Raw genomic sequence first — 27,159 nt, forward strand, 5'->3', positions numbered from 1 at the left:
GGCTGACAGTTCTCAGCGAGGGCATATTAGTGGACAGAACTTTCTCTTCTTCGAGTGATTGCTATGTGTATTCCACAATGGGTGTGCATGCTCACCATGTGCACTGGTGCTGGAAGTTTTTCCCCTAGCAGTACCCATAGGGGGGAATACCCCCCGCCACCCCTGGAGTAGTGCCTGCCTGGTGCGGTGTAAGAGGAGCTGCGCGCCCCCCCCACCCTTAGTTCCTTCTTGCTACCAGTGAAGATGTGTCAGAACTGCTCTGCTCCAGCTCTGCTGTAGCTTGTCCCCAGAACTGTTTGTTTGTTCATCGTTAGTACCTGTAGTTAGTTAGCTGTTTAGTTAGTTTAGTTAGTCAGTGAGCCTGGGCCAGGGCATGCCTCATGTCACGTGGTTTAAGTTGTCCGGCTTTTGCAGGCGTTCTATGCCAAGGAGAGACCCGCACACAGACTATTTGCTCTGCTTGGGAGAAACCCATATCAGCAAAAGGTGCAAGATTTGCAAGTCGTTTAAGCCTCGGTACCGGTCTCGGTTGAGGGAATGTTCCCGATGCCGATCACCACCCGGTGACCCCTCGGGGCAGAGTCCAGGTGGATTGCTCTCGACGCTGACCAGACTGTCTGGCTGGGTTCCCTCCGGCAGGGACTTGCAGCACCGCTTGTCCTCAAGGAGCGAATATTGACGGGACCATGCCAGGCATTGCCATCTGTCCTCGTCTCGCAGAGAGTACTGCAGTCAGTGATGACACAATCGATGCAGTTCCCGCTCGGACTCCCGCTCCAAGTCTCCGTCAAGATGTTGCAGCCCGGGGCGTCGATCGCCGGCATCTCGCCGTTGCAGGTCTACCCACTGAGGCTGTTCGCGGAACAGCTATTACCGTCGGTACCAGTCCTCCACGTCAAGATCACAGTCCTGTGACCATCGTAGATCCTGACCCTGCCACTCCTCCCAGTCCAGGGACAGCAGCGGATCATACGCCAGCCTAGTCTCCATCCATAGCTGTCCCTCGATGGCACCAAACATCGTGGCCAGCTGAATGGTACCAATGGGCGCTGTGGCCTATAGTGCAGCCTCCAGTGGGGGCTCGCTCGGTGGCTGGAGCTTCGGAAGCACCATCGACCTCCCTCTCCAGACCCCCAAGGAGGGAGTCAGTGGCACGTAAGTCCTCGGCACTGTGCCCAGAGTTTGACCAGGTGGTGGACCCTCTGGTGCCGGCTGACACCCAGGGCACTACACTTGCCTCTTCACCCGCCCGGAGGAGGCGATAGCGGCGCTGCCCCCCTGTGTCCCACAGGAGGACTCTAGTGCCCACCAAGAACTCTTAAAGAGGGTGGCAGTGAGCCTACACCTCCAGGAAGAGGAGATGGAGGAGCCCTTGGACTCCCTATTTAACATGTTGTCCCCATCGGCACCGGGTGGGGTGGCCTTGCCTCTCCATGAAGGGGTGGCTTTGATTTCAAATGCCCTGTGGCAAACACCGGCCTTGTTGGCTCCCATCTCTAAAAAGGCAGAACGTAAGTACTTTGTACCCACTAAAGGGCACGAGTACTTGTATACCCACCCAGTGCCCAACTCCTTGGTGGTCGAGTTGGTCAACCATAGGGAACAGCAGGGTCAGCCAGCCCCGACCCAAAAGAACGAAGACTCTGAGACTAGACTCTTTCAGAAGGAAAATTTATTAATCTTCGAGCTTCCAGTTACAAGTGGCAAACCATCAGGCTCTCCTGGGCCAGTACGAATTCAATCAGTGGGGCTCCCTGCCTAAGTTTGAGGGCTCCCTCCAGGAGCACAATAGGAAGGAGTTTAAGGCACTAGTGGAGGAAGGGACAGTGGTTGCTAGGGTGTCCCTACAGGCAGCCGTGGATGCTGCGAACATGGCTGCACGATCAATGGCCTCTGTGGTATTCATGAGATGGGCGTCGTGGCTGCTACTCTCTGGGCTGTCCAGCAGGGCGCAGTCTTCCATGCAGGATCTCCCATTTTGATAGGAAAGCTCTGTTTGCGGAGGAAACAGATACAACGCTGCATGGCATGAAAGACTCCAGCACGACCCTTCAGTCTCTGGGCCTCTATGTCCTGGGTCCGGCAAAACCTAAATTCAAGCCGCAACAGACTCCTGCCCAGGCCACCCTCCCGAAGTACGAGGCCGCCCATAAGAAGCAGTGGGACTATAAGAGACGCCCTCAGAGGCAGTCTCGGCCTGCCTCCCAGCCCGGGTCCTCTGAGGGCAAGCAGGCGGGGAAAAGGCGTCTTTGATGGGACGCTCGGGGGCCAATCCTCATCAGGGATCCACCCCCAATAAAGCTTCCCTTCTCCAATTGGTTCTGTGCTTTCCTCCCGGAATGGTCGCGGTTAACCTCGGATGGATGGGTTCTCAACCCCGTTTCCCGGGTTTACACCCTCTAGTTTACTTCCTCCTGCCCAACCACGCTCTGCCCCCACTGTTCTTGAGGGACCCCTCCCACGAAGCTCTGCTCAAGCTGGAGATGGGGCAGCACCTATGACTAGGAGTGATAGAGGTGGTGCCCGAGGAGTTCATGGGCAAAGGGTATTACTCCCGTTATTTCCTTATCCTGAAGGCCAAAAGGGGCCTCAGGCCCATCCTGGACCTCCAAGGTCTGAACCAGTACAGGGTGAAGCTCACGTTCCGCATAGTCTCCCTGGCCTCCATCATCCCCTCCCTGGATCCCGGGGACTGGAACACTGCCCTTGATCTACAGGATACGTACTTCTACATTCACGTATTCCAGAGGCACAGACGCTTCATCCGTTTCATGGTGGGACAGAATCATTACCAATTCACGGTCCTTCTGTTGGTCTGTCCACTGCCCACAGGGTGTTGAGAAAATGCATGTCAGTGGTAGCGGCCTACCTCAGATGGCAGACAGTCCAGATATTCCCCTATCTGGACAATTGGCTTGTCAAGGGCAGCTCCTGGTCACAGGTGAGGGATCACGTGGCGCTCCTCCTGTCCACATGCACCACCTTGGGACTGTTGGTAAACAACACCAAGTCCACGTTAATCCTGGTCCAACGCATAGAATTTATCGGTGTGCTCCTGGACGCAGAATCGGCCAGGGCCTCTCTCCCGCCAGACATGTTCAAGAACCTGAAAGATGTCACAGACTTAGTCATAAGGTTCCCGGTGACAACAGCCAGGGTTTGCCTGCAGCTCTTGGGTCACATGTTGGTGTGCATATATGTGGTCCGTCACACCAGACTCAGGATGAGACCCCTCCAGCTCTGGTTGACCTCAAAGTTCTCCCAGGCCACGGACAGGATGGGCAAGGTCCTCACTCTGCCGGACTCTGTGATCGCCTCCCTATGGTGGTGGTCCACCTCAAACAACATGATCTGGGGGTCCCATTCAGGGACAGGGCCCCATCGTTGGATCTGGTGTCTGATGCATTGGACCTGCGTTGGGGGACCCATGTGGGGGACTTTCAGACCCAAGACCTGACCCTACATATAAATGTCAAGGAGTGCAGGGTGGTGCGGCTGGTGTGTATGGCCTTCTGCTCACACCTAGAAGGCAAGGTAGTCAGGGTCCTCACGGACAACACGGCCTTGATGTTCTATGTCAACAGGCAAGGCAGGGCCCGATCCTCTGCAGCGAAGCCCTCAGGCTGTGAGACTTCTGTAAAGCCCACGATATCCACCTGAAGGCCTTCCACGTACCGAGTGCCCAGAACAAGAGGGTGGATTGCTTGAGCAGGGACTTTTCCTCGCAACACGAGTGGTCCCTCCACTCAGAAGTGGCCCACTGGCTCTTCTGAAGGTGGGGTACTCCCCAGGTGGACCTATTTGTGACTCAGCAGAACTGATGATGCCCCCAGTTCTGCCCTGGGGGGGGGAGCCTGGGGAGGAGCGCTAGTGCTAATGCCTTTCTCCTGTCATGGTCAGGCCAGCTTCTCTACCTCTTTCCCCTGTTCCCCCTAATCAGCAAGGTCCTGGAGAAGTTAAAGTTGGACAAGGTCCAGGTCCTCCTTGCCCCAGAGTGGCCCAGGCAGCATTAGTACGGGAGGGACCCTCACGAGTCTGGCGCTAGCTCTGCCGTTGCCGCTCTGCCTCGACCTGCTCTCAAAAGACCAGGGCTGCATCCTTCACCTCAATCTAGTGGCTCTTCACCTCATGGTAGGGCTGCTCAGTGGTTACGTAAAGAGGAATGGACCTGCTCGGACCAGGTTCAGTGCATCCTTCTCGAAAGTAGATGGCCCTCCATTCACCACGCTTATTTGGCAAAGTGGTCCTGATTTTCTAGGTGGGTGGTGGACCAGGACATCTCCTCGGTGACTGCCTCGATCCAGCTTATCACTGATTACCTCCTCCACCTGAGGACCCAGGGCCTGGTGACCTCGTCAGTCAGGGTGCATCTGGCAGCCATATCAGCCTTCCATCCGCTGGTGCAAGGGCACACGATATTTCTCCCATGCTATGACTGGCCAGTTCTTTAAGGGTTTGGTCTGTCTTTTTTGTATTCTAGATCCCCACTCCCACAGTGGGACCTAAACCTGGTGTTGGCTTGTCTCATGGGGCCCCCGTTTTAACCACTGGCCACGTGCTCCCCGTCTTACCTCTCGTGGAAGGTGGTCTTCCTCGTTGCAATCATATAGGCCAGGTGAGTCTCAAGAGCCCTGACCTCCGAGCCGCTGTACATGGTCTTTCATAAGGACAAGGTCCAGCTCCACCCACAGCCCGCATTCCTCCCGAAGGTGGTCTCCACCTACCACATGGGTCAGGACATTTTTCTATCTGTCTTCTGCCCCAAGCCTCACATGTCCAGTTAGGAGCGCCGTCTCCACACACTCAGTGTGCTATGGGCTCGGCTTTCTACCTCAAGTAGACTAAGCCGTTCAGAAAGTCCTCGCAATTGTTTGTTGCCTTGGCTGAGCGCACGGTTGGAGGCTGTTCAGTTGGATCACTTCGTGCATCCGTTCCTGTTATGAACTGGCAGGTGTTCCCCTGCCATCCGTTGTGAGGGCACACTTGACTCGGGTGCAGGCCTCGTTGGCTGCCTTCATGGCCCACGTCCCCATCCAGGACATTTGTAGAGCTGCCACCTGGTCTTCAATTCACACGTTTATCTCGCACTATGAGATCGTCCCCCAGACCAGGGATGATGCTAGGTTTGGCAGGGCTGTCCTCCATCCTGGGAACTTGTGAACTTGTACCCACCTCCAACAGATACAGATTGGACTCACCTATTGTGGAATGCACATGAGCAATCACTCAGAGAAGAAAAAACCATTACCTTTTCCATAACTGGTGTTCTTCGAGATGTTACTCATGTCTATTTCACATCCCACCCTCCTTCCCCTCTGTTGAAGTTGTCTGGCAAGAAGGAACTGAGGGTGGAGGGAGCGCACAGTTCCCCTTATACCGTGCCAGGCAGGCGCCACTCCATGGGTTGTAGGGGGCACTCCCCCCATACGGGTACTGCTAGGGGAAAAACCTAGGGCACCGGTGTACGTGGTGAGCATGCAGACCTATTGTGGAATAGCCATGAGCAACACATCTCGAAGAACACCGGTTACAGAATAGGTAACTGTCTTATATGTTACCAGAGTTGCTGTATTCCTGCAAACCAGGAGGCATTGTGAAGGGTAGTATTTTTCAGTTAACATACACTATTCATGACCCTGTAGGATGGTAGAAGCTTCAGTAATCAGTTGAATATAATTCGCCTCAGGCAAGTTAGGCTTGTTGAGAATTCCAAGTAAACACCATGCAGGTCCTTATTTTTTGTATAACATTTTTTGTTTCAGAATGTTTTAAAATAGTCAAAAGTTCAGAAAATTTCAGTTGGCGTTTCAAGGAGTTCTGGGAGAGAATCCCCAAACCTCCCATTTATTTTTAATTCCCTCCCTTTTGTTCCCCCAGTCTGACTTGGTTAACCACAAGCCCGTTGCCTATTCCATTTTGCACTCTCTGCCAGGATCACCATCCATATCACAAGGGTGTGTCTCAGGCCTCCATCAGGGGATGCTCAAATTAAAGCCAGCTCAGCCTTTCCTCTGACCATTTTTGAAATTTCAGGTAATCCAGTTTTTGAAAAATCTTTGATTTTAATGGAGAACTGATTCTTCTCCTATTTCTGGAAAAGTGTTTTTTAACACTTCAGACTTTCCTGAGGTGAGCTCAGTCACGCAGTCCATCACCCTTTGCAAATTCAAGTCGCATGATAACCCCTGGAGGTGCATTCTGGAGACCTCTTCAGATATTTTTCTCTCATGAAATCCAGTTTGTGTAAATTCTTTTGGAAGTAACATTTCCCTCTGGTTCTCAATATATAAATAGGAAGGAAAGTCTTCTAAAGATAGGAAGCACCAACTCAGCATTGTCATCTGTGGAGCAGGTCATGCAATATAATCAGTCCCCAAAACCTTCAGCTGAAGAAGCTGACATTTCCCACTCCCTCTTGAAACATTTTGAATCTTATGACTCTAGTCCTCTCTTCCTGAATGAAGCTATGGGGCATGAAGTAGATCTTGTGCACTCCCATTTAAAATTGGCAGACTGAACATCTCAGTTTACACAAGGAGACCTGAAAATGAGACATAGATGCAATTGGTCTGCCTTACCTATTCCAGATTCCTGGACAAAACAGTGGACTCATTCCTCACTATCCAGAGAGGAAAAGAGTCATCAACAGAGTCCCCTTTAAAAATTAATGGGTTCAGTAAGCAAACCCATTGTCACGAAACATGTCTCCTTCTAAAATCAACTCTTCCTTTTTACATCTCAACAAGACTATTGTCAGCATAGGGAAATCCTAATTAAAGTGGACTGAGCAAGCATTCTGAAAGAATTAGTCGGTTGCAGGACTGAAAGCTCTCTAAAGTGAGTCTCTAAATCCTTCCACACTGCACTGCAGGTAGTCATGTCCACTGTTGTCTTTGTTCGCATAACTGTATCTTTGCCACCAACATGCATGATACTGGTATTGCCCTTTACAAGGTTTTATTGGTCATTTTCACCTCAGTGGCAGAGAAACTTTGGCTGTTTCAGCTACAAGGACAATAGGCCAGATTGGTGCAGGTGATTGTCCTCAATATAAACCCCTTCACAAAGGGAACATACTGACCATGCATGTCTGACCATAGCCTTATCTATCACCTACTTGTCTGCATTCTGTGAAAAAAAGGGACTGGAGAGGAATGATTTAACAAAACAAAACAAAACCCAAAATCCATTAAATTGGCTTTTGCTTTTCCTTATGACACTACCTCTGATGTTGCCACAGTCTCTGCAGATGTCTTCTCTGAAATACTTTAGAAAGTTATACTTGTATCTCAGGACTTCTGATATGTATCCCACCATCACAAGGCAGTTACATACAGGAACCTTTGGGGTGAAATTACATGTCGAATTCCTCAAAAAGAGCCTATAGGGCTGTATCAAATATAAACAAGATTATGCCTAATTGACCCACTTTGAATTGACCCTCCTAGAAGGGACACAGTCAGTTCTTCAGGGGAAGGAACGCTTTTTTTGTAGTTATATATAGTGCCTAGCACAATGGAACCTTGATCCACAGTTGTGACCTCCTGTGCACTACTACAGTTCAAATAATAATGAAAACTACTTCTTTGAGTGATTGTGCACATACATGTTCCACTGTAGGTGTTTGTGTTCCAGTGCACACAAATTACACACTTTTGCCATCAATACCACTAGGCGGTCCATGTGCCCCTGCCTCCCCATGTTCTTAGGTCAGGGCATGCAAGGGGTGTGCCCACTGCCTGCCTCTCAGTTCCTTTTCCTGTTGAGAGAGTTGGGGCTCCCTTAGTGCTTTCAAAAAACTTTTAGTGTATACATTTAGTATTTAGCATACTATCATTAATTATAGTTTGTATTAGAACCTGGAGGATTTATTATGGAAAAAATCCCCAGATTTTAAACTGTCATGTGTAGGACTGATATCCATATCACAAATAGGCACAAGAGCCGTTAGGTTTGTTTATGTGAGGGCCATGTGAGGGGCAAATGCCCTATTTGTACCTTCATCGCCCCTCAACTGAAAAGCAGAGATACTGTCGTCTTAAGATTCACTTCTTGAAGGTGGCATCTGTTAAGTCCTCTGGTACTGGTTAGAAGCTTCACAAATTGAAGTGTTCATCAGTCCCATTTGAGGTGACACCATCAATTCCATCAGAGCCATTGATACAGATGTCCTCAGCTGTGCCAGTGTACTTCTCAGACTGTCCAGTGTACTTCAGCATCACCAACACTATCGGCATCAATATGCTTACACAGGGAGCCTTCTACTCCCTGGGAATGGACAGTTAGAGTTCTTCTTTGTTTTTCCCTGCTTAATCTCCTCTGCTGCAGCTCGCTCCAGTATTTGTGCCGACGACGCACTGTGCACTGAAGATATACCCAGCACTGACCTATTAATTGGCTTTTCCGCCATCTCAATATCTTCCCTGGCCCTATTTCTCCATGGTCCTATTAGTCTTGGGCTGCTCCAAGAGATTGTAGACCTCTGTCTCCATTCACTTTCTAGGAGGAGGTATACTCCTCCCTTAGTACAAGAGGCATCTTCTCAGTATCCTGCAGCCATCCCTCAACCTTCTGTGATGGAATCTATGAAGGAGGAAGAATTACTAAAGGAACGCTTAGAGACTCCTCCCTATATTTCCTCTTCGCTGGACAAAGTGTTTACTCCAGAGTCAGTGTCTTTCTCCCCTCTTCTCCCCTCTCCACCTTACCCCTAAGAGAATTTTGAAGTTTTCCAGAATCTAATGATGAGAGTAGCTGCTTCTCTAAGGGTGCAGGCAGAACCTGTGCCGGAGAATACACATATCTTCCTTGATGTACTGCAGACTCCTACTTCAGGAAGCTTGCCCTTCCTATCAATGAGGCCTTACTACAGCCAGCAAAGAATCTTTGGCATACTGTACCCTCTATATCCCTTGTGGCCAACCGAGTGGGCAGTTGATACCACGTCCCTCTGTAAGATTTTGAGTATTTTTTTTTTTATTCCTCCAATTCCTGATTCTCTGGTGGTAGTGACTGCTAATGAATAGTTTTGTCAGTCCACTCCAAAGGATAAGGAATTTAAGAAACTGGATTTATGTGGCTGTAAACTATTCTCCTGTCACTCTTGAGAGTTGACAATTATCAGGCTCTTTCTTCAAAATATAATTTTATTAATTTCTCTTCTCTTTTTAAGTCTGCTGATAAATTACTAGAGGAATTTAGGGACCAGTTTCTAGCTTTGTGCTGTAAGGCGGCCCTTAAACTAGATTTTCCTTCAGGCAGCAATAGATGAGGCTGATATCATTTTGCACTCTGTGAGCACTGAAGTCTCAATGTGACGTTGTTCCTGGTTGCAGGATTCTGACATTACAAAGGAGCTGCTGAATACAATAAAAGACATCATTTGAGGGGTCTAAACTGTTTTCGACCAAAACAAACAAACAAAAAAGATAATGCTGTGTGCACACTAAAAGATAGTTGTGCAATGCTTTGCTCTTTAGAAGTACATAGACCAGTTATGAAAAAGAAGCGGTTTATGGCACAGTGTTACTCTAGAACCTCTTTTCATCAGAGACCTTGCTATGTCCCGAAGAAGAGGTCAAGATCTCTTTGTGATGTCACCAGCTATCTTTGCCTGTAGCAGGCCTTCCCACCAGACATCTGCAACCTCGAAGCAGTCATTTTGATTTTTGATCAAGAAATGTATACTGATGATATCTATTTCATTTGGATTATGCCTGTCTCTGTTTTACTGTGCTTGGGAAAGCATCATGTTGGACAAGTGGGTACTCAGCACTTTAAGGGAGGGATATGCTATCCAACTCTTACCTTCCTTTTCCCAACCCACCTTCCCCATCCCTTTTCAGGGAACCCTCTCCTGAGATTGTGTTACTTCAAGAACTATGGTCTCTTCTAGAATTGGGAGCAATAGAAGAAGTTCCTTGCCAACACAGAGGGAAAGGCTTCTGTTATTAGTGCTTTCTGGTCCTGAAGAAATGCTTTCATCCCAAAGTTGAACTGTTTCATCAAAAAAAAAAAAAATCAAGTTCAGGATGGTCACAATATATCCCTGCCACAGAAAGTATTTTTGATTTGTTATAGGCACCAACCATTACTAGTAAATGGTGTTCTACTTCAGTTTCTCTTAATCACTAAGGTTCTTCACCAAATGCATGTTGGTGGTAGCAGACTACCTCTATTGTTTGAGCATTCAAATATTTCCTTATCTGGATAATTGGCTAGTTTGCGCACTATCAAGCGACTGGGTCCAGAGCAATGTTCTGCTCATCAGACTAATGGTCTTCAGTTTAGGGCTGAAACTAAATTTGCAGAAATCACAATTAAAAACCCACTCAACTCATGACTCATAGAAGTAGACCTCAATGCCAGAACAGCCATGGCTGATTTCCCAAGGGATTGTTATCAATATCAGTCCATAACCTCAAGTCCAGGACAAGAACAGTGCCTGCTTGCCTTCAGCTCTTGGGTCACATGATCTCATACATATATGTAACTTCGCATGGCACACTTCACTTTCACTTTCTGCAGGCCTGACACGATTTGGTATATCACCCAGAAATCCTCTGGACATACATATTTGCTTACCTGGATTGGTAGCTGAATCCACGAAATGTATGTAGAGTAGTTGCATTTCTGTCCTGAGAACCAACTGTTACTCTGGTAATGGATGGGCCCCCCAGCCATTGGTAGATGCATCCCAGTCAATTTCAGGTGCAAGCTTCTTGGTCACCTCAGGAGGTTTCCTTCCACATAAACATGTTGGAGCTCTGAGCTATTCATCAGGCCTGTGAGATATTTATACCCACCGTTGAGAACCAATGGTACAAATTCTCACGGACAACACCACTGCCGTGTTTGTTTTTTGAACAAGCAGAGAGGAGCAAGAATCTCCCAACTGTGCAAGGAGGCTGGCCTCCTATGGAATTTGTGAATCCTTCACAATGTTTCCCTGAAGGCCTTTCACCTTCTGGGAGTAAGAAACATGTTAGCAGATTTCCTCAGCAGGGTTTTCATAGACAAACATGAGTGGTCAATCAAGAAAGACATCTTTCTTCAGATTTTCCACTGCTGGGGATATCTAGTAATAGACTTGCTAGTGACCAACTTCAACAGCAAATGCATGAGGTTTTGCTCCAGGGTAAGCCTCTGCCCAAGTTCCATCACAAATGGTTTTCTTCTCTGGTCTGGACACCCCCATCTGCATTTCTTTCAGTTCCTCTCATTCCAAGAGTACTGAGGAAACTGAAACAAGAAAGAGCATCGTTAATCCTTATTGAACCATTATGGCCAAGCTAGTATTGGTTCATGGATCTACATTGACTGTCTATTCACTCACCGATAACTCCGCTACTAGTCACAGAACTTCTAACTCAGCACCAGGGCAAATCTCTACATCCAAACCTCAAATCTTTCCACCTTACTGCATGAACACTCAGAAGAAATTGCTGCTGGGAGGTTCAAACCATCTTGGTGAGCATCAGAAAGGAATCCACTAGAGCCAGGTATGCAGCTACATGGAAGAGATTTTCCATTTGGGTACAATCCCACAGTTTATTGTCCCATCTCACAGAGGTTACACATGTGCTGGACATGTTCTGCACCTGAAATCATCAGGCCTTTCAAATAATTTTGTGATAGTTCACCTAGCTTCTATTTCTGCATTATATCCACCAGTAGATGTTTTTTCCATCTTCTTTCATCCCCTCATTTCTTGGTTTTTGAAAGACCTAATCAACATTTACCCTCCCTTGTCTGCTTCTGTACCTGTATGGTATTTAAATCTTGTTCTCTCCAAATCGAGGGTCCCTGTTTGAGAGCCTGTTACTACAACTTCATTACCTTCGTTTTTGATGAAGATGGTGTTTTTGCTAGATATAAATTCTGCAAGGAGGGTTTCAGAGCTTCACCCTTTCTTGGATGATCCTCCTTTCACAGTCTTTCATGAGGACAAGGTATCCGTTAAGCTATATCCAAGTTTCTGCCTGGAGCAACCTCAGCCTTCCATCTAAGCCAAATGATTAATTTTTGGTGATCCCCCCCCCTCCCAAAAAAAAATAAAAAAAACCACAAAACAAACAAACAAAAAAAACCCTCCATTCATCTGAGGCTGAAGAAGCACTCCATGCTTTGGATGTTCATAGAGCCCATTGCATTTTACTTGGACCACGCTAGATCCTTCAGGTCTTCCCCCTAGAATCTTTGTAAACTATACTGAAATAATTAAAGGTCAAACAGTGTCATCTCAATGCATCTCACATTTGGTTTCTGTCTGTTTAGAAAGATTGTAAAAAAAATTTTAAGTCTCTTCTCCATCAAGAATAGCAACTTACTCCACCTCATCAGCTTTCCTGGGCAATGTTCCAGTAACTAATATGCATGCATATTGTACATGTGGTCATCTGCAGGTACTTTCCACTCTTTATGCTATCACTCATCTCTCTCACAATGAAGTGAGCTCTGGCAAATGAGGTATTGCAGTCTCTGTTTGGATGAGCCAAAGTTCTTGGTCCTATAAGGGAACTGCTGATGCATCACCTACAGTGGAATGTATATGTTCACAGTCACTCAAAGAACAAGTTACTGTAAGGTAAGTAATTTTTTTCTTCATGTGTGCTGGTATTTCTTCAAACATATGGGGCCTTAACATTGTGGAGTGGGGACCCTCCTTATAGATTCTGAGGATCTCCACCTGCAACATTACTTATGTCTCCTCTTCCCGACAACTCCTCCTTAAAAAAAACAAACAAACAGCAGTTCTGAACAATCATCCCCCAACCCCCTGCTTGCTGTCACTGTGTCAGGCACACCATCTTCCCTCTGGGCATCCTTTTCCCCACCTCCATGATAACACCTGTGAGTAGTTGAGCTCAGGGATGTGACACTCCGTGGAAAGGAACCCTAGGGCACAGAACTCTGTCTGCTTCACCAGCCAGAAAGAGAACCCTCTTGCCTCCAGGCTGGGAATAGGTCACTCTGATTCCTGTGCAGCCCCAGGGAGGTAAGTGGAGGTGGGCATGTTGCGGTGAGGAAGATAGTGGCAGCACCCTTGCTGCTGGTGGGACTGAGTCTCAGGGCTTGGCTACACTGGAGAGTTGCAGCGCTGGTGGTGGGTTTACAGCGCTGCAACTTAGTAACTGTCCACACCTGCAAGGCACATCCAGTTCAGCAACTCCCTGGCTGCAGCGCTGGCTGTACACCTGGTCTGGTTGGGGTGTAATGATTGCAGCACTGGTGATGCAGTGCTGCTCAACAAGTGTGGCCACCAAAAGCGCTGTTGTTGGCCTCCAGGATATTAGGAGGTATCCCAGAATGCCTGCTCACAACAAACCGGAAGAATGGCTGAACTCCGAGCTTCCCCGAGCTGCTTATCTAAACAAACACAGCTGCTGTTTGCTCGAGTGAGCGATCGGAGGCAGGCAGGGGAATTGCTTTGGAAGGTTCACAGCTGTTTGCTTGAAGAGAGAAGTCACATGGCGGGGGGGGGGAGAGTCCGTGTTGAGCAGCTGCTTATGTGGTCTGAAGGCTATTTAGGAGTGCATAATTTGCATTTAGTGAATAAGAGAGGGGTGGGGGGAGGGCTCAAAACTTTTAAATTGATTGCAGGTTGGTGATGTGTATGTTCTAGTCTTTAGAACTTGCAGCAGGGAGCTGAAAGATCCAAAAATCCACTCACTCTCTCTCCCTCACATTCCCCCTCACCCCCCTCTTTTGAAAAGCATGTTGCAGCCACTTGAACGCTGGGATAACTGCCCACAATGCAGCACTCCCAATAGTCCTGCAAATGTGGCCACACTGCAGCGCTGGTAGCTTTCAGTGTGGCCACATTGCAGCACTATCCCTACACAACTGTACAAAGACAGCTGTAACTCCCAGTGCTGTACAACTGTAAGTGTAGCCATACCCTCAGGAGCTAGGACCTGCTCTCTTGGCTCCTAGTCCCTGTATCCCACCTCTGAGACAAGAAAGATGATGATTTTGCGATGTGAGAATATTGAAAAAACTGCTGCAAGCCTTTGCTACCCTGGAGTTTTGGAATTTACACTGATGATGCCCCTTATATCAAGCATAACTGCACAAATCACCAACAGTTAGTTTGTTCCATAAACAACTTTTTTTTCTATTTGTTGATTTTTTTTCACCCTGTTGTTCTGTCCTCCAATATTAACCCTGATATTAACTTCACAGTTTTCCAGGTAAATTTTCTACTGATTTTTTTCACTCTTTTTAAAAAAAATTTTTTGAAATAAATACTGATGCATTTCCTGGAAACTTTAGAAAAACTATAAACCAGAAACGCAGGTCCTTAGACATGGTGAAAAGACATGAATTCGTCTAAACTAATGTATGCTGCAAATACCCATTCTGAGAAGACAAACCTAAAAGGTAAACTTCATGTCCCAAATGTTGGAGCCTGATAATAGTGGAAAAATCAGACATCCTTCTAATACTTTGAGCTCTAACAGTAGCCAAATATATTTAAAATATAGAGAAGTCTTCAGTATTTTTGAGCATGAGATGCTGCTAACACAAATGGTGGGACCTCCAACTAAATATGGACAAGATGGAGATGATGCTGGTTTGAAAAATGAAGTACGTTGAAAACATGGCTGTGATCATGGCATCTGAATTGTCCAGCTACCTCAGAGACTGCTTTTCCCTCTATGCTCTGCCACAGTGTCTCCTCTCTGCAGAGATGTTTAAACTATCACATGAGTTCCCAGCAAGCCATTATCGTCATGGCTGTCCTCAGCTCTGCATCTTTCCCTGGAAATCTGCAATAGCCCAAACCTAGCAACCTATCATAGTAGATGTAAGACACACAACTGTTCCATAGATGGGCTTAGGGCCAGAACTTCAAGGAACACAATTTTCTGGATGACAGTTCTCTCCCTTTAAAAGTGGCATCTCTCTGAAAGCTGGTGTAATATTTGCTGCACCCTAATGAAGTTTGTAAGCAGAACATATAGGCAAGAAAGGCAAAAGGTGTAAAATAAATGCGATTATATTTTTGTTGAAGTTCATAGATTTGTTTCATCATTGTCATGGAAACCCAGGTAGATTTTGGTTGTAGTAGCTGTGTAAAATCTCAAGATTATGTACCTACACACCTAGGATATCTCTCATTGCACTTTTTTAACTACTAATTACTGTACATCTTTGCATATAGCTAAAACTTTGGTTGTGAGACTAGAACACCTAGTCTCCTGCCAAAATAGTCAATCTAAACATTTTTCTACATTTCCTTAAATTTTGGCCCAAAAATGAAATAAAACCTTTAATGTGGCTGCTCAATGGTAATTCTGTTAGTTCTCTCTCGAGTGCAGTGTTTTCTAATTTGACATCTCATTCCTCACACAATAACTAAGCTATAGTTAATTGTGTTGAGCACAGTATAGATTTAGAGTAAAAAAAAAATATATACACACACACCTCTACCTCAATATAACACGACCCAATATAAAACACATTCGGATATAATGCAGTAAAGTAGTGCTCGGGGGGGAGGGGCTGTGCACTCCGGTGAATCAAAGCAAGTTCAATATAATGTAGTTTCACCTATAATACGGTAAGATTTTTTGGCTCCCGAAGACAGCCTTATATCGAGGTAGAGGGGTGGGTGTACGTGTGTGTGCTCAGACCATTGTACTTTTCTATGGAGAAAGCAGATCCAAGCCCCTATTGCCTGTTTTCTTTTACTAAACAGAATTTATGTATGTGAATAGTAGTATGTCTGCATCAGGCAGTACATTGATTTTAAAAGAATTATAGTGTATTTTTAAAATTTTCATTAGATTTTAATGCTCTTATTTCTTTCACTGGAAAATAAACTTATTGGGAAAGTTCACAGTTTACAGGTCATGAAGTTTCAAGATAAAGAAACCATAAGAGTATCAATAGCTCAACCAAAATGTCATGGTTGTGAAACAGGGCTTTGTTACGGACCTATGGTGTGAGGGCAGCCATATTTCCTGCAATCAACTTCACGTCGCTCCCATTGGGAGGAATGGGCATTTTCTTCTAAGGGGAGTTTTAGCTTCGCTCCTATTGAGAGCAATGGAAGAAAGTGGCCATTTTGAAAGAGGATAGATCTTCTTGGAATCCTTTGTACTAGAACTTTATTTGTGCGTACCTGCTGAAGAAGAAACTTTAAATAATGGGGAATAACAGTAAAAAAAAAAAAAAAATTCTTTAAAAAAACGTAACCAGTGCATGAGAGTTCATTGAGTTTTAACTGATATAGAAGTTTTAATAGTCTGCATTATTCCATTATTGAGATAATTCAAGGCCCAAAAAAATGATTTGACCTGGTGCTAAATTTCTTAAAGGATCCATTTAAAAATGAATTTTAACTCATAAACTAACAAATTTTCTTGTAAATTCTGAGAAAATGTATTCTATACTCAAAAAGAGCTGTAATTTTTGGGACGATAGTATTTTTCATATGTAGCAAACTGGTTGAATCCTTTTTTAAATGCAAAATTCATCTCAACCCTAAATGAACTGCAACCCTTCTGTCTTTGTCTTTCTTTTCTAGTTATTGAGCCGAAAAGACAAAACTACCTTTGAGAAGTTGGAGTATGTTATGAGTAAAGAAGATAATTACAAACGACTTAGAGACTATATTAACAGCTTGAAGATGACTCCTTGTATTCCTTATTTAGGTAGGTAAGCTTAATATGTTTGATGTGCAGTGTTAAGGCAATAGTACTTGCACAGTGACTTGCAGAAAAACTAAAAGCCATCTTTTAAGCTGTATTTGAGAGTATTTTAGTGTTTTTACAAAAAAATGTAGAAGCACTTGGTTGACTGTAAATGTTCTGTTTATAGCACAGAGGCGGGCAAACTTTTTGGCCTGAGGGCTGCATTGGGTTTCAGAAATTGTATGCAGGGCCAATTAGGGGAGGATGTGCCTCCGCAAACAGCCAGGCAAGGCTCGGCCGTTGCCCCCATCTGACCCCCCCCACTCTAAGACTCAGATAGCTTCAGCCTTTGGGAGAACCCCATCCAGGGTACAAATGTTAACATTTGAGTGTTGTGAAATTGCTGAAAGGTTTCATATGACTTTCACTCAATCAAAAAGAACAGTGGGGAAGGGGAAATACTTTGTTCAGTGATTCCCACTCTTAGAATCAGTTTATTGAACCTACTTTCTACCTCTTTGGCAATTCCAGCTTGATTTTAGCAGTGACTCTGCTCATAAACTCCTATAGAGAGATTAATGTTTCATGTACTTTAATAACAGATTTTCAGGTATTCAGATATATGGCATAGGAGATTGCAGTGATTACAAATCTCATTAATCAGATCAGAACTGAACCTGAGCAGGTGGCTGGGAGGGTGGGGCATAAAACATAATCAGAATGGAATTTTAAGATTTGACTTCTTCCAAACCTCCAAGATTAGAAAATGTTTCTCTAGAATATTGGAAAGCTCCAATTTATAGCTATTCAAAGGTTTTTTAGCATTATCTTTTATCTGTTATGGGTCTGAGATGATATCAGACCAAGCAGAAACAATTTACCAAGTAGGTCAGGCTTCTTTCAGCATCCCAAATATCCTGGGCTTCTCTGCTTCTTGCTTAAACAGTCTTTTTGTTATCTAACATTTTAGAAATAAAATAGATGTTTTTCTCTATCTAGCTGATTTGGATTTTTTCTGTTCCCCCCTGAAGTGTACAAAATACAAATATATACAAAATTGGCAAGGGAAAACAGAAAAATACTGGAAAACTGTATGATTGTTCTTCCTTTTATTTCAAGTTTGTGCCAGTGCAAACATCTTCCTTTAGACATATGAAAAACTTTTTGTCCAAATTCTACTGTAGAGCAAGTCTTTGGACATAACATGTCAGTTTATTAAAGTCTAATGTGTATTTCCTTTTTGCTTATAAATGAAAAATTGGTTTAGTTGATGTCTGTAATGCTTCTTGTTGGGACCAGCTGTGGTTTAAAAACTAGTCTATCATCTGGCTTTGTACAGTATTAGTTATTAGTGACAAGAATGTCGTATGCTTCCATTTTAATTCTCCAGAAGAATAGTGAATTAGATATACTTTTCTGGGGTTCTTTCTCTAATGTTACTTAACTTATGGATAAATGGCTGGAAAAGCAAATGAAAATGGTTTGGAACAGTAATTTTAGTAAATCTGGAACTGTCTTGGAAGCTAAACTGAATTGAACAGTTAATCTCCTCCTGCAATGAAAAATTTAACCTGTAGAAGGCCTGCTGAGAATTTATAAAAATATTCTCTCTAAAGGTTGTTAACTAGGGATTTTTACTGAAATGAGTAGAAGAATATTCAATAAAAACAACTCACTAATCTGTTTCTGATTTTCCACTTGTAGGCTATAATCTATTAAAGGTTATTGTTTGTTTTTCTGTTCTTTGGTATGTAAAACATGTACAGAAAGAGTGTTGCTTCTGTGTTAAATTACATATAAAATGCTGTTAAATTATTAACTGGTTTAATGGCTCTGCTGTGGCATGACAACTTAGTTTGGAAAGCAACTTTGGATATCACACTCCAGGAACTGGAAGAATGGTATTGCTTTAAAAAGGTAACTTTCTAGACTTACTAGGCAGATTGTCATATGCTGTCTGAGAATCCTGCTGCTAACAGATGCACAGTTATATTGGCACTGATCATGAGGGACCCTGCTGGTAGTGGGGTTAGGAAGGACACAAAAAGAGGATAACTGTGGTGTTGTCTCAGAAGTTTAAAAGGAGTTCAGTTTTGTCTCCAAAATTAATATGGATGTATTTTCACTGTAGCGTTAACTTAAACTCTTACTTGCATGTTGTCCCTAAACTGTCTCTTATACAGACACACAAACCTCTAACCTGAATTTGTTGCTTTCACCTGGGGTTTGCTGGTACATCTCTGGTTATAGTCTAAAGCACAAGTGAGCATGCAGGCTAAATCAATCGTGATGATAGTCCTCCAGTTCCTTCCCATAATTCCCCAGAGAGCCAAGAAGGTCAGACACATTCTTCCACAGTTCACTGGGAAGGAATCAGAGCATCTCCACTTATTGCAGTGCTAAGAACCATGGGATTTGCCCCCAGAATTCCTAGTGACATACAGGGGAGTGCAGCACCAGTATGCACCCAGTAAGTCAAATGTGGCTTTTCAGTGTGGCCATTCACACCTGGGATAGCTAACCTGGATGCTGAAACCCAGATGCCAATCACCAAGTTAATTCTGTAGTGAAGACATATCTTATACCGCCAATTTAAGTGGTCAACGCAAACTGAGAATGGATAAGTCATGTTTATTTTATTCTATGCAAAATATAACCTCTCTGAAAAAAGTTTATAATGGAAATTCTGACAAAGCCCTTGTGAAAGTTGTGCTGCCAGACTTCACAGTGAAACAAGTGGGTCATACTGATTAGAAATAAAAGATGTTTTCTTAGCTGAAAATGTACTACTCCTTGAAATAGTCTTTTATATTTGTGTTTCACTGAAGGTGACATCAGTTGTGCTGAGCTGGGAGAGGGGAGAAGAGGTTCTCAGAGTAAAGGTATAAACATTTGTCTGGCGAGTACTAGTCTGGCAAATCATAACAAAAAAAATTGTGTGAATTACTGCTCTAAATCTGAAAATCATTAAAAATGTTTTTTTGTTCTTGTCCTAAATTACAGAACAATCTTAAGTGTTGTGCTGGGGATTTGGCACTCTGAAAATAGAACAACGTGCTGCATTGGGGTGTGGAACACGATAAATATTCTCCATGTATAATTCTTGTAGGCATGCCTACTTCATTTTCCTAATGAGGAGGCAATACAATTTATACTACTGAGGATGTTACTCTGAGAAAGAAAATATGCAGAAAAATACCTTTAGTCAGGCAAAAACTGAAGTCAGTAAATTGAGCAAATCTTCCAAGTCCACTGCTTATGGTTTCCCTTGAAGTGATTTTTTGCAGTCTTGTAAGTCTTATCTTGAGGAAATAATTGTGTGTGTGTGTGTGTGTACACACGTATTTAATGTGCGTGCATGTATGTATTGCATGCAAAAATGTACATTAAAAGAACAGTATTAAGGTTGCAAGGTCAAGCACTCAGAAGTTAGGAAATGTCAGAAGTAAGGGTTGCCTATGCAACCTTAATTGGCTCCTTTGTGTGTGTGCATGACCACTTTAATTACATAATCTTTTTTTTCCTAAAGGATACTGCTTCATTCAGTGCACTGGATGAACTATGCTCACTGAATGAGCTACTGTTTAAATAATGTTTCTCCTTGTTCATTGTGTGGCCACTATGCTTTATTTACTGCATGTTATTCAAACTCTACTCTGGAAACAGGAATTATTAATTTACTCTGGGTTTTCCTTTGGTGCTCATCAACTATATTATCGAATGCTTCACAAACAGGGAATGTATTTTCATAACCCCCCTCTGAGATGAATTGATATTATCCCCTTATATAGATTGGGGAGTGGAGGGACAGAGATTAAGAGATTAAGGTTAAAAGTATCCACTAATTTTGAATGCCCAATTTGAAACACCTAGGATTTTTTTTCTTTAGTGTGTAACATTATACAGCACTTACTGTTTTGGGGGAATTTTTGAAACTTTATTAAGGCAAAGTTGCAATAAGACATTAACATACTATATTTTACATTACTTATTCAGGATCAGGTTAATATGCAAAGAACCTAGCTAATATATTTAAAGCACAGTTCTTCGAGTGGTTCTGCATAATCCTTTTTATGGATACTGCACCGCCTTTGGTCCCTAATGGTAGAATCTTCTCTAAGCTGTGTCTGTGGGAGCAGTGTTTTCAAAGTGCAGGTCACGAGTTTGACAGATTTTTGTTACCAATCTGCCTGGGCCCACAGTTTGATCAGGCTGGGACCACAGGATCTTTTTGGGGAGGAGATGACAAGGCACACCACACATCTGAATTTAAGCGTTATTGATAAAATAATAAAATAACAGCGGAGAGTGCCGGAAATGCTTCCACGTCACTCAGAGGAAGGAAGAAAGCAAGCATTAGTGCCCTAAGCCCTAACCTACTTTCATACTCTCACACTCATTACCTGGGGCTGGGTGTAGCGTTGGAAAAGAGTGTGGGGGGAAGGGTGGACGGAAGGTCTGTCCTGTGCGCACATGTTGTCCAGGATCCGCTGTGTGATCTCCGAATTGCTCCAGTTCTCGGGAGGGGTTTTAAGTCCTGGGTTCCTTTGGCAGTATCGTTGTCCAGGGCCTCTGTCCCTGGTGCTCTTTGTACCAGTCCCAATCGGCTTGCTGTGTCCTTCTCGGCTGCCCAAAACACACCAGCTCTGGAGAATTGTTTTCCCTTCTGTTGGCCTTCACCATCGCTGCCTCATTCACTCTGTTTTTGCTGCTATCCTTGCAGCTCTGCTCCACTTAGTTCTCCTCTTCTCATAACTGGGCAGCTATAGATTTCTCATTGAGCTCATGACCTTGGGCCTGGACCAGTGTCTTATCTTTACAAGGAGCTAGCTAAAGTGCCGACTTAACCCATTCTCTGCTTCTTTCTTTCTCTCCCCCCTACCCTGTCCTTGTACTCCTGCAAAGGAATCTTCCATTCCCCACTCACACACCTTTGACCCTCCCCAAAATGCTTTGCCATGCTTGCAACAGCATTAGCCACATGCAGTGCTGATCTGCCTTCCCTGTGGACTCCCTGAGGAAGGGGGCCATTGGGATGTGACAGTAATCTAGTGCTGGGTCACAGAATGTAAGGTACTGGGTCACGGAATATAAGACACTGGGTCGCAGCTGCTCTGGTCCGCACTGCCTACTAGGCCATTAAAAGTCCCGTTGGCAGTGTTGTCTGGCTAAGGAAGTGGCCAGCAGCAGGTCTGGCTCCTAGGTGCGGGGGGCCATGGGGCTCCGCATGCTGCTCCTGCCACAAGCACCGGCTCCTAGGCAATAGGAACTGGAGGGGGAGGGTGCCTGCGTGCTGAGAGCAACGCAGAGCTGCTTGTTCATCCCTGCCTAGGAGCTGGACCTGCTGCTGGCCGCTTCCAGGGCACCACGCAGTCTGCAGTGCCAGGAAAGGCAGGCAGCCTGCTTTAGCACCTCTGCTGTGCTGCTGACTGGGAGCTGCCTAAGGTAAGCCCATGCCCCAATCCTGTGCCCCAAACCCCAGTCCCTTTCTGCACCCCAAGCCCCTCATCCCCTGCCACACCCCAGATCCTGCATCCCCAGCCTAGAGCCCTGACCTCCCCAACCCGAGCCCCCTCCCATATCCTGAACCCCTTATGTCCTAGCGCACAGCCTTTCACCCCACACCCTCTGCTCCATCCCTGAGCCCTCCTCATCCCCAAACTGCTCATCCCCAGCTCCTTTGGGTTGCAGGCATCAACAATTTTCTTTAACTGTGTTGCCAGAAAATTTTTTTGAAAACCACTATTAGTGTGCTTGCATGGCCCCTTGTGTTCCTACCCTCATCATCTCTGAACATGCTGAAGGAAAGAATGTACAGTGCCTTCTGCTACCTTAGTTCCTTCCAACTGTTGTGCAAGGTGGGAGGTGAACTGTTCTGATCCGCTCAGGTCTGGGTTTTTTCTTGATTTCTTTGCTACCTTTGTAATTGTTGACTATAGTTTAGTAATAAGTATACTTAGTTAAGTTAGTGGTCTGTTCAGGGTTATGGTGTCCAGTTGCTTTCCTGGTTTTGGACAGTTGTGTTAGATGCCTGAAGTACTTGGCAGAGAGCCACTCTCCTTCTCGGTGTTCCATCTGCTGGACTTTCATGCCTAGATCTCAAAGGAGAGGCAAAAAAGATTGCAAGTGCTTAACCTTAAGGAGGCTCTTGAAGTTTTTGGCATTTGTTGGATCCAGGGTTTAAGGAGGCCAGTCTCTGCTCCTGTGTCTTTCTCCAGGATGTCAAAGCAGCTTAAAGAGTCCAGGAAATTGGAACCTGTATTACTTATCTATTAAGATGGCATTCGTTATTACCGACATTAGCCAGAGAGGTGAATGAATTAGATGTCTTGATGGCTGATCCCAGGTTTTTGCCAAAAGTAGTTTCTGAATTTCACATCTATCAGACAATTGTGTGATTTTATTCCAAGAATCACATGGGTCTGACTGTGTATTCCCAGGCTATTTCCGGATATTCAACAATTCATTGTTTAAACTGTTACATGGTAGCAGAAATTCCTGGACCTACAACGGTACTCTCTCATTCCACCAGAGCTGCGGCTGTGTCTTTTGTTCACATTACGCAAGTCCCTGTTGCTGAGACACTTTTCCTTAAACATTCTGCCCTCGATTTGGCTTCAAGGGCTGGTGCTTGTTTTGGTAGAGCAGTGCCTCAGTCTCTATTCAGTTAGCTCTGTTCCTTCCTCCAGGTTATTTTTAGAACTGCTTGTCAAACCACCCATAAGTGGAATACGTAGAGTCCCTCAAAGGAGAAATTAAGGTTACATACTTGTAACCATAGTTCTTTGAGATAGCTCTGCATGTTCACACTTCTGGCCTTTTTTCCCTCTTAGGGCTTGTCTACATTACCCACAGGATCGACAGAAAGCAATCAATCTGGCAGGGGTCGATTTATCGCATCTAGTCTAGAGGCGATAAAATTAACCGCCGAGCGCTCTCCCGTCAACTCTGGTCCTCCACCAGAGCAAGAGGTGCAGGCGGAGTCAACAAGGGAGCGTCAACTGTCGACTCACCGAAGTGAAAACACTACATTGAGTAGATCTAAGCACGTCAACGTCAGCTACATTATTCACATAGTTGAAGTTGTGTATCCCAGACTGGAGCAGCAATTGAAGGGAATATCTTGCTTGGCCCCTGCAGCTTGGGCTGGAGCATGCTCAGTGTGGTGGACTCTGGGGAATTTCACTGCAATCGAGCAACTATCGAGCATGTGTGAAGTGATTTTTTTCTCAAAAGCTTCTAATTTTGCCAAATTTGGGTGAATTTTCACAGGAATAGCAAAAAGGAGACACATCCCTAACACAAAGGCCACATCTCTGTCGAATTTCAAATACCTGCTCCAAAGCATGGGGAGACCACAGCGTCTCAAAGAAAAGGTCACTGGAAACTTTAAACATGAGCAAAACATAATTTTCACTCACCTCTTTTCTCAGAAACTGTTGCATTGTTTTTGGAAATTACAATAAAATTTACTTAATTTTCTTAGAAAATCAGACTATATTGAATGAAGGCTAGATTAGTACAGCTGTGAAATAACTGCCTTAATTAGAAATGTAACTGTAATTTAGCTAATGCAGTTTCTCTAGGTATTTTCTAATGAAATATCTAAATGAACTCTGAGGTGACATTGGGGGAGTGATAAAAAAGGAAAGCTGAGGACTGCTTAAAGTCCAATGGAATCCTACAGTAAAAGCCTGACAGAGAAAGTGATACCTGTATCTAGTTCTGAATGACAAAAGGGAAATGGAGAGATGAGGCGGATAAGCCAATATCTTTTATTGGACCAACTGCTGATGGTGAGAGAGACAAGCTTTGGAGCTATGCAGAGCACTTCAGGTCTGGGAGAGGTACTAGGCATGTCACAGCTAAATAAACGATCAAACAGATAATTTAGCATAAGTAGTTAGTACATATTCTAAGACAGGGGTCTCAAACACGTGGCCTGCAGGCCACATGCGGCTTGCGAGGTTATTTTCTGTGGCCCACAAGGTCCTCGCAGTCCCCCCGCCCTCCTCCAATGTTTACCTAGAGCGGCTCCGGCCTGACGCGCACCCGGGGGCAGGGCAGGCTTCTCTCTGCCTGCCTGCCCTGCCCCCGCGCTGCTCCAGGAAGCAGATGGAACCTGCGGGAGAAGAGGCATGGGTGTGTATGTTGCTCTTGTTTCAGGCACTGCCTCCAGCAGCTCCCATTGGCCGTGGTTCCCTGTTCCTGGCCAACGGGAGATGCTGGGGGCTGTGCCTGAAGCAACAGCAACACACACACCGTGTCCCTGCTCCCCATGTTCCAGCCACTTCCTGGAGTGGGGCAGGGGCAGGAGCAGGGCAGGCAGGCAGGCACGCAGGCAGGGAGCCTGCCCTGTCGCTGATGCGCGCTGGGCCAGAGTCCGCACCCCCGAACCCCTCCTGCAGTTGAACACCTTGCCCCAACCCCCACCACACCACTCCACCCCAATGCACTGCCCTGAGCCCCCTGCTGCACCCCGAGCCCCTGCCGTACCCTGCATCCTGATCCCCTGCTGCACTCTGCACCCCTTCTGCACCCCAGCCCCCTTCCCTGAGCCACCTGCCACATTCCTCCTGCACCCCAGCCCCCTTCCCTGAGCCACCTGCCACATTCCTCATCCCTCCTGCACCCCACACCCCAACTCCCTGCCGTGAGCCTCTGCCACACCCCTCCTGCACCCCCTGGGGACAGGGAGGGGACGGAGTTGGGGTGGGGATTTCAGGGAAGGGGTTGGAATGGGAGCAGGGAAGGAGTGTGAAGAGGCGGGGTGGGGCTTCATGGAAGGGGTGGAGTGGGGGCGGGGCCAAGGACAGTGCAGGAGAGGTATCAGTAATATGGCCCTTGGGCCAATGTACTAGTCCTCGTGTCCCTCATGGTCATTTGAGTTTGAGACCCCTGTTCTAAGACCATTCAGGCTGAAGTGGCCCTTGCACAGGAAATATTTTGATACAGGGGATGAGGGAATGCATATTCCAAAGATACTGTGACAGCAGCCACAGTTTGAAAAAATAAACTCCTATTTCTGAGAGCAGGATTTTGAGTTCTTTTTTGGATTCATTAATATTTCCCAAGAAATTGCAATTATTAACAGATGGAGAAAAACTTAATTTTGTCATTACCATGGCGTGCTCTCTCTCTTTTATTAACACAGGTGGTTTTTTTTTAAAGGAAACATTTGTTTCAGGGGAATGCTGTTTGTTCAAAGAGGAATTTCATTAAACCCCATTGTTTCTGATTGAATAAACGTTAGATAAACGTGTTTAGCTGATGTTATTTTGTATTTTTCAAGCAAATAATATGCCAACTTGCAATATTTGTAGCAATATTTTTTGTTTTTCCTTATGGCTTATTCTCATGAACCGAAGATGTCTAAAGCACTTCATTAAACAAGTTGGGTTTGGTTTATATGCACTTTGTTAGTCAATACATACCTGTTAGGCATAGTGCACATTGCCTTAATATTGTGTTTTATCCAACACGTGGGCAGTTATGTTAACTGAATTATGTCTTTCCCACAATCCTGTTTACGTTCATTCACTAATGTCAAGATATATAGCCACAATACCTGCAAAGCTGAAGTCAGCTTTTGCACTGGAAAATGTGAAACATGTCAAAGACAAGATACATTTGTTCTCTGTCCTGGTACAAGTTGAGAGGTACATTCACAGGAAACTGGTTTGAAATATAGTATTCAAAACTGGAGAGAGAAGTATGCATCCATTGGGCCAAACAAAAACAAGATAAAAAGCTAATTGATGCTTAGTCTTAGGTGATGTACAGAATGCTTTTACTTAGTAAACTACCATGATACAAATATTAGGTAGAGTTGGAGGCGGGGAGTATATTGTGAGCAACTCTTCTGTGTACGGTGAACTTCATGCTGTGAGAAACAAGCTTCCCTGAAAGATTCTGTAAAGTAGTAATTCTTTCTTTCTGCATTGAACTGCGTCGTCTTTAGCTGATAAACTTGTCTAGGCTTCAGTGTTTGGTCTCGTGAACATTTTTAATATCAAACTACTAGTGTAGTTAAGCAATTGGCTATATTATAGACAGTAACTTTTCAGTTTACCTATGTATTGATACTAAACATGAAATGAATAAAAATATTTACAAAAGCCAGCACTGGTTAATCATACATATTAATCTACAAAGATTGTGTTTCAGAACTGTAGTGTATTAATTGATTGAGTCTGAATATAGTTTTAATGAAAAGAACCAGCTATTGGTTTGCAAGCCACAATAGTGTTATACATAGCAACTATCCTAGAACTTCACACTCAGCACTTCTTGTTGCCATTGTGCTTTCACAATTAGCTGCTGTTTGATTCACTCTTGGCACTTTTACTTGAAATGCATACTTTTCGGGTTTTTTTAAATAACAGGTTTTTAGCTGTCTGAGAATCACTTACTTCCCTGAAAAAACTGTTAGGGAATCAGCCTTGGTAGATTGCTATCTGAAAATCAGTGAGTACTTCTAGTAAATGCCTTTAGTTTAGAAATCTGTGTTTCTATGTTT

The 27,159-nt window shown here is 44.8% G+C and overlaps 1 protein-coding gene across 6 annotated transcripts in view; it reads left to right on the forward strand.

Annotated features, from left to right (window-relative positions):
* Positions 1-27,159, forward strand: part of RALGPS2 (Ral GEF with PH domain and SH3 binding motif 2) — a 281,794-nt gene that overhangs the window by 121,240 nt on the left and 133,395 nt on the right. For all 6 annotated transcript variants that reach the window (XM_030571858.1, XM_030571857.1, XM_030571855.1 and 3 more), the window contains one exon: positions 16,535-16,661. In XM_030571858.1, coding sequence (XP_030427718.1) covers positions 16,535-16,661 — 127 coding nt within the window. The remainder of the gene's footprint in view (positions 1-16,534; positions 16,662-27,159) is intronic.

Source organism: Gopherus evgoodei, chromosome 8, assembly GCF_007399415.2.
Source record: "Gopherus evgoodei ecotype Sinaloan lineage chromosome 8, rGopEvg1_v1.p, whole genome shotgun sequence".
NCBI lineage: Eukaryota > Metazoa > Chordata > Testudines > Testudinidae > Gopherus > Gopherus evgoodei.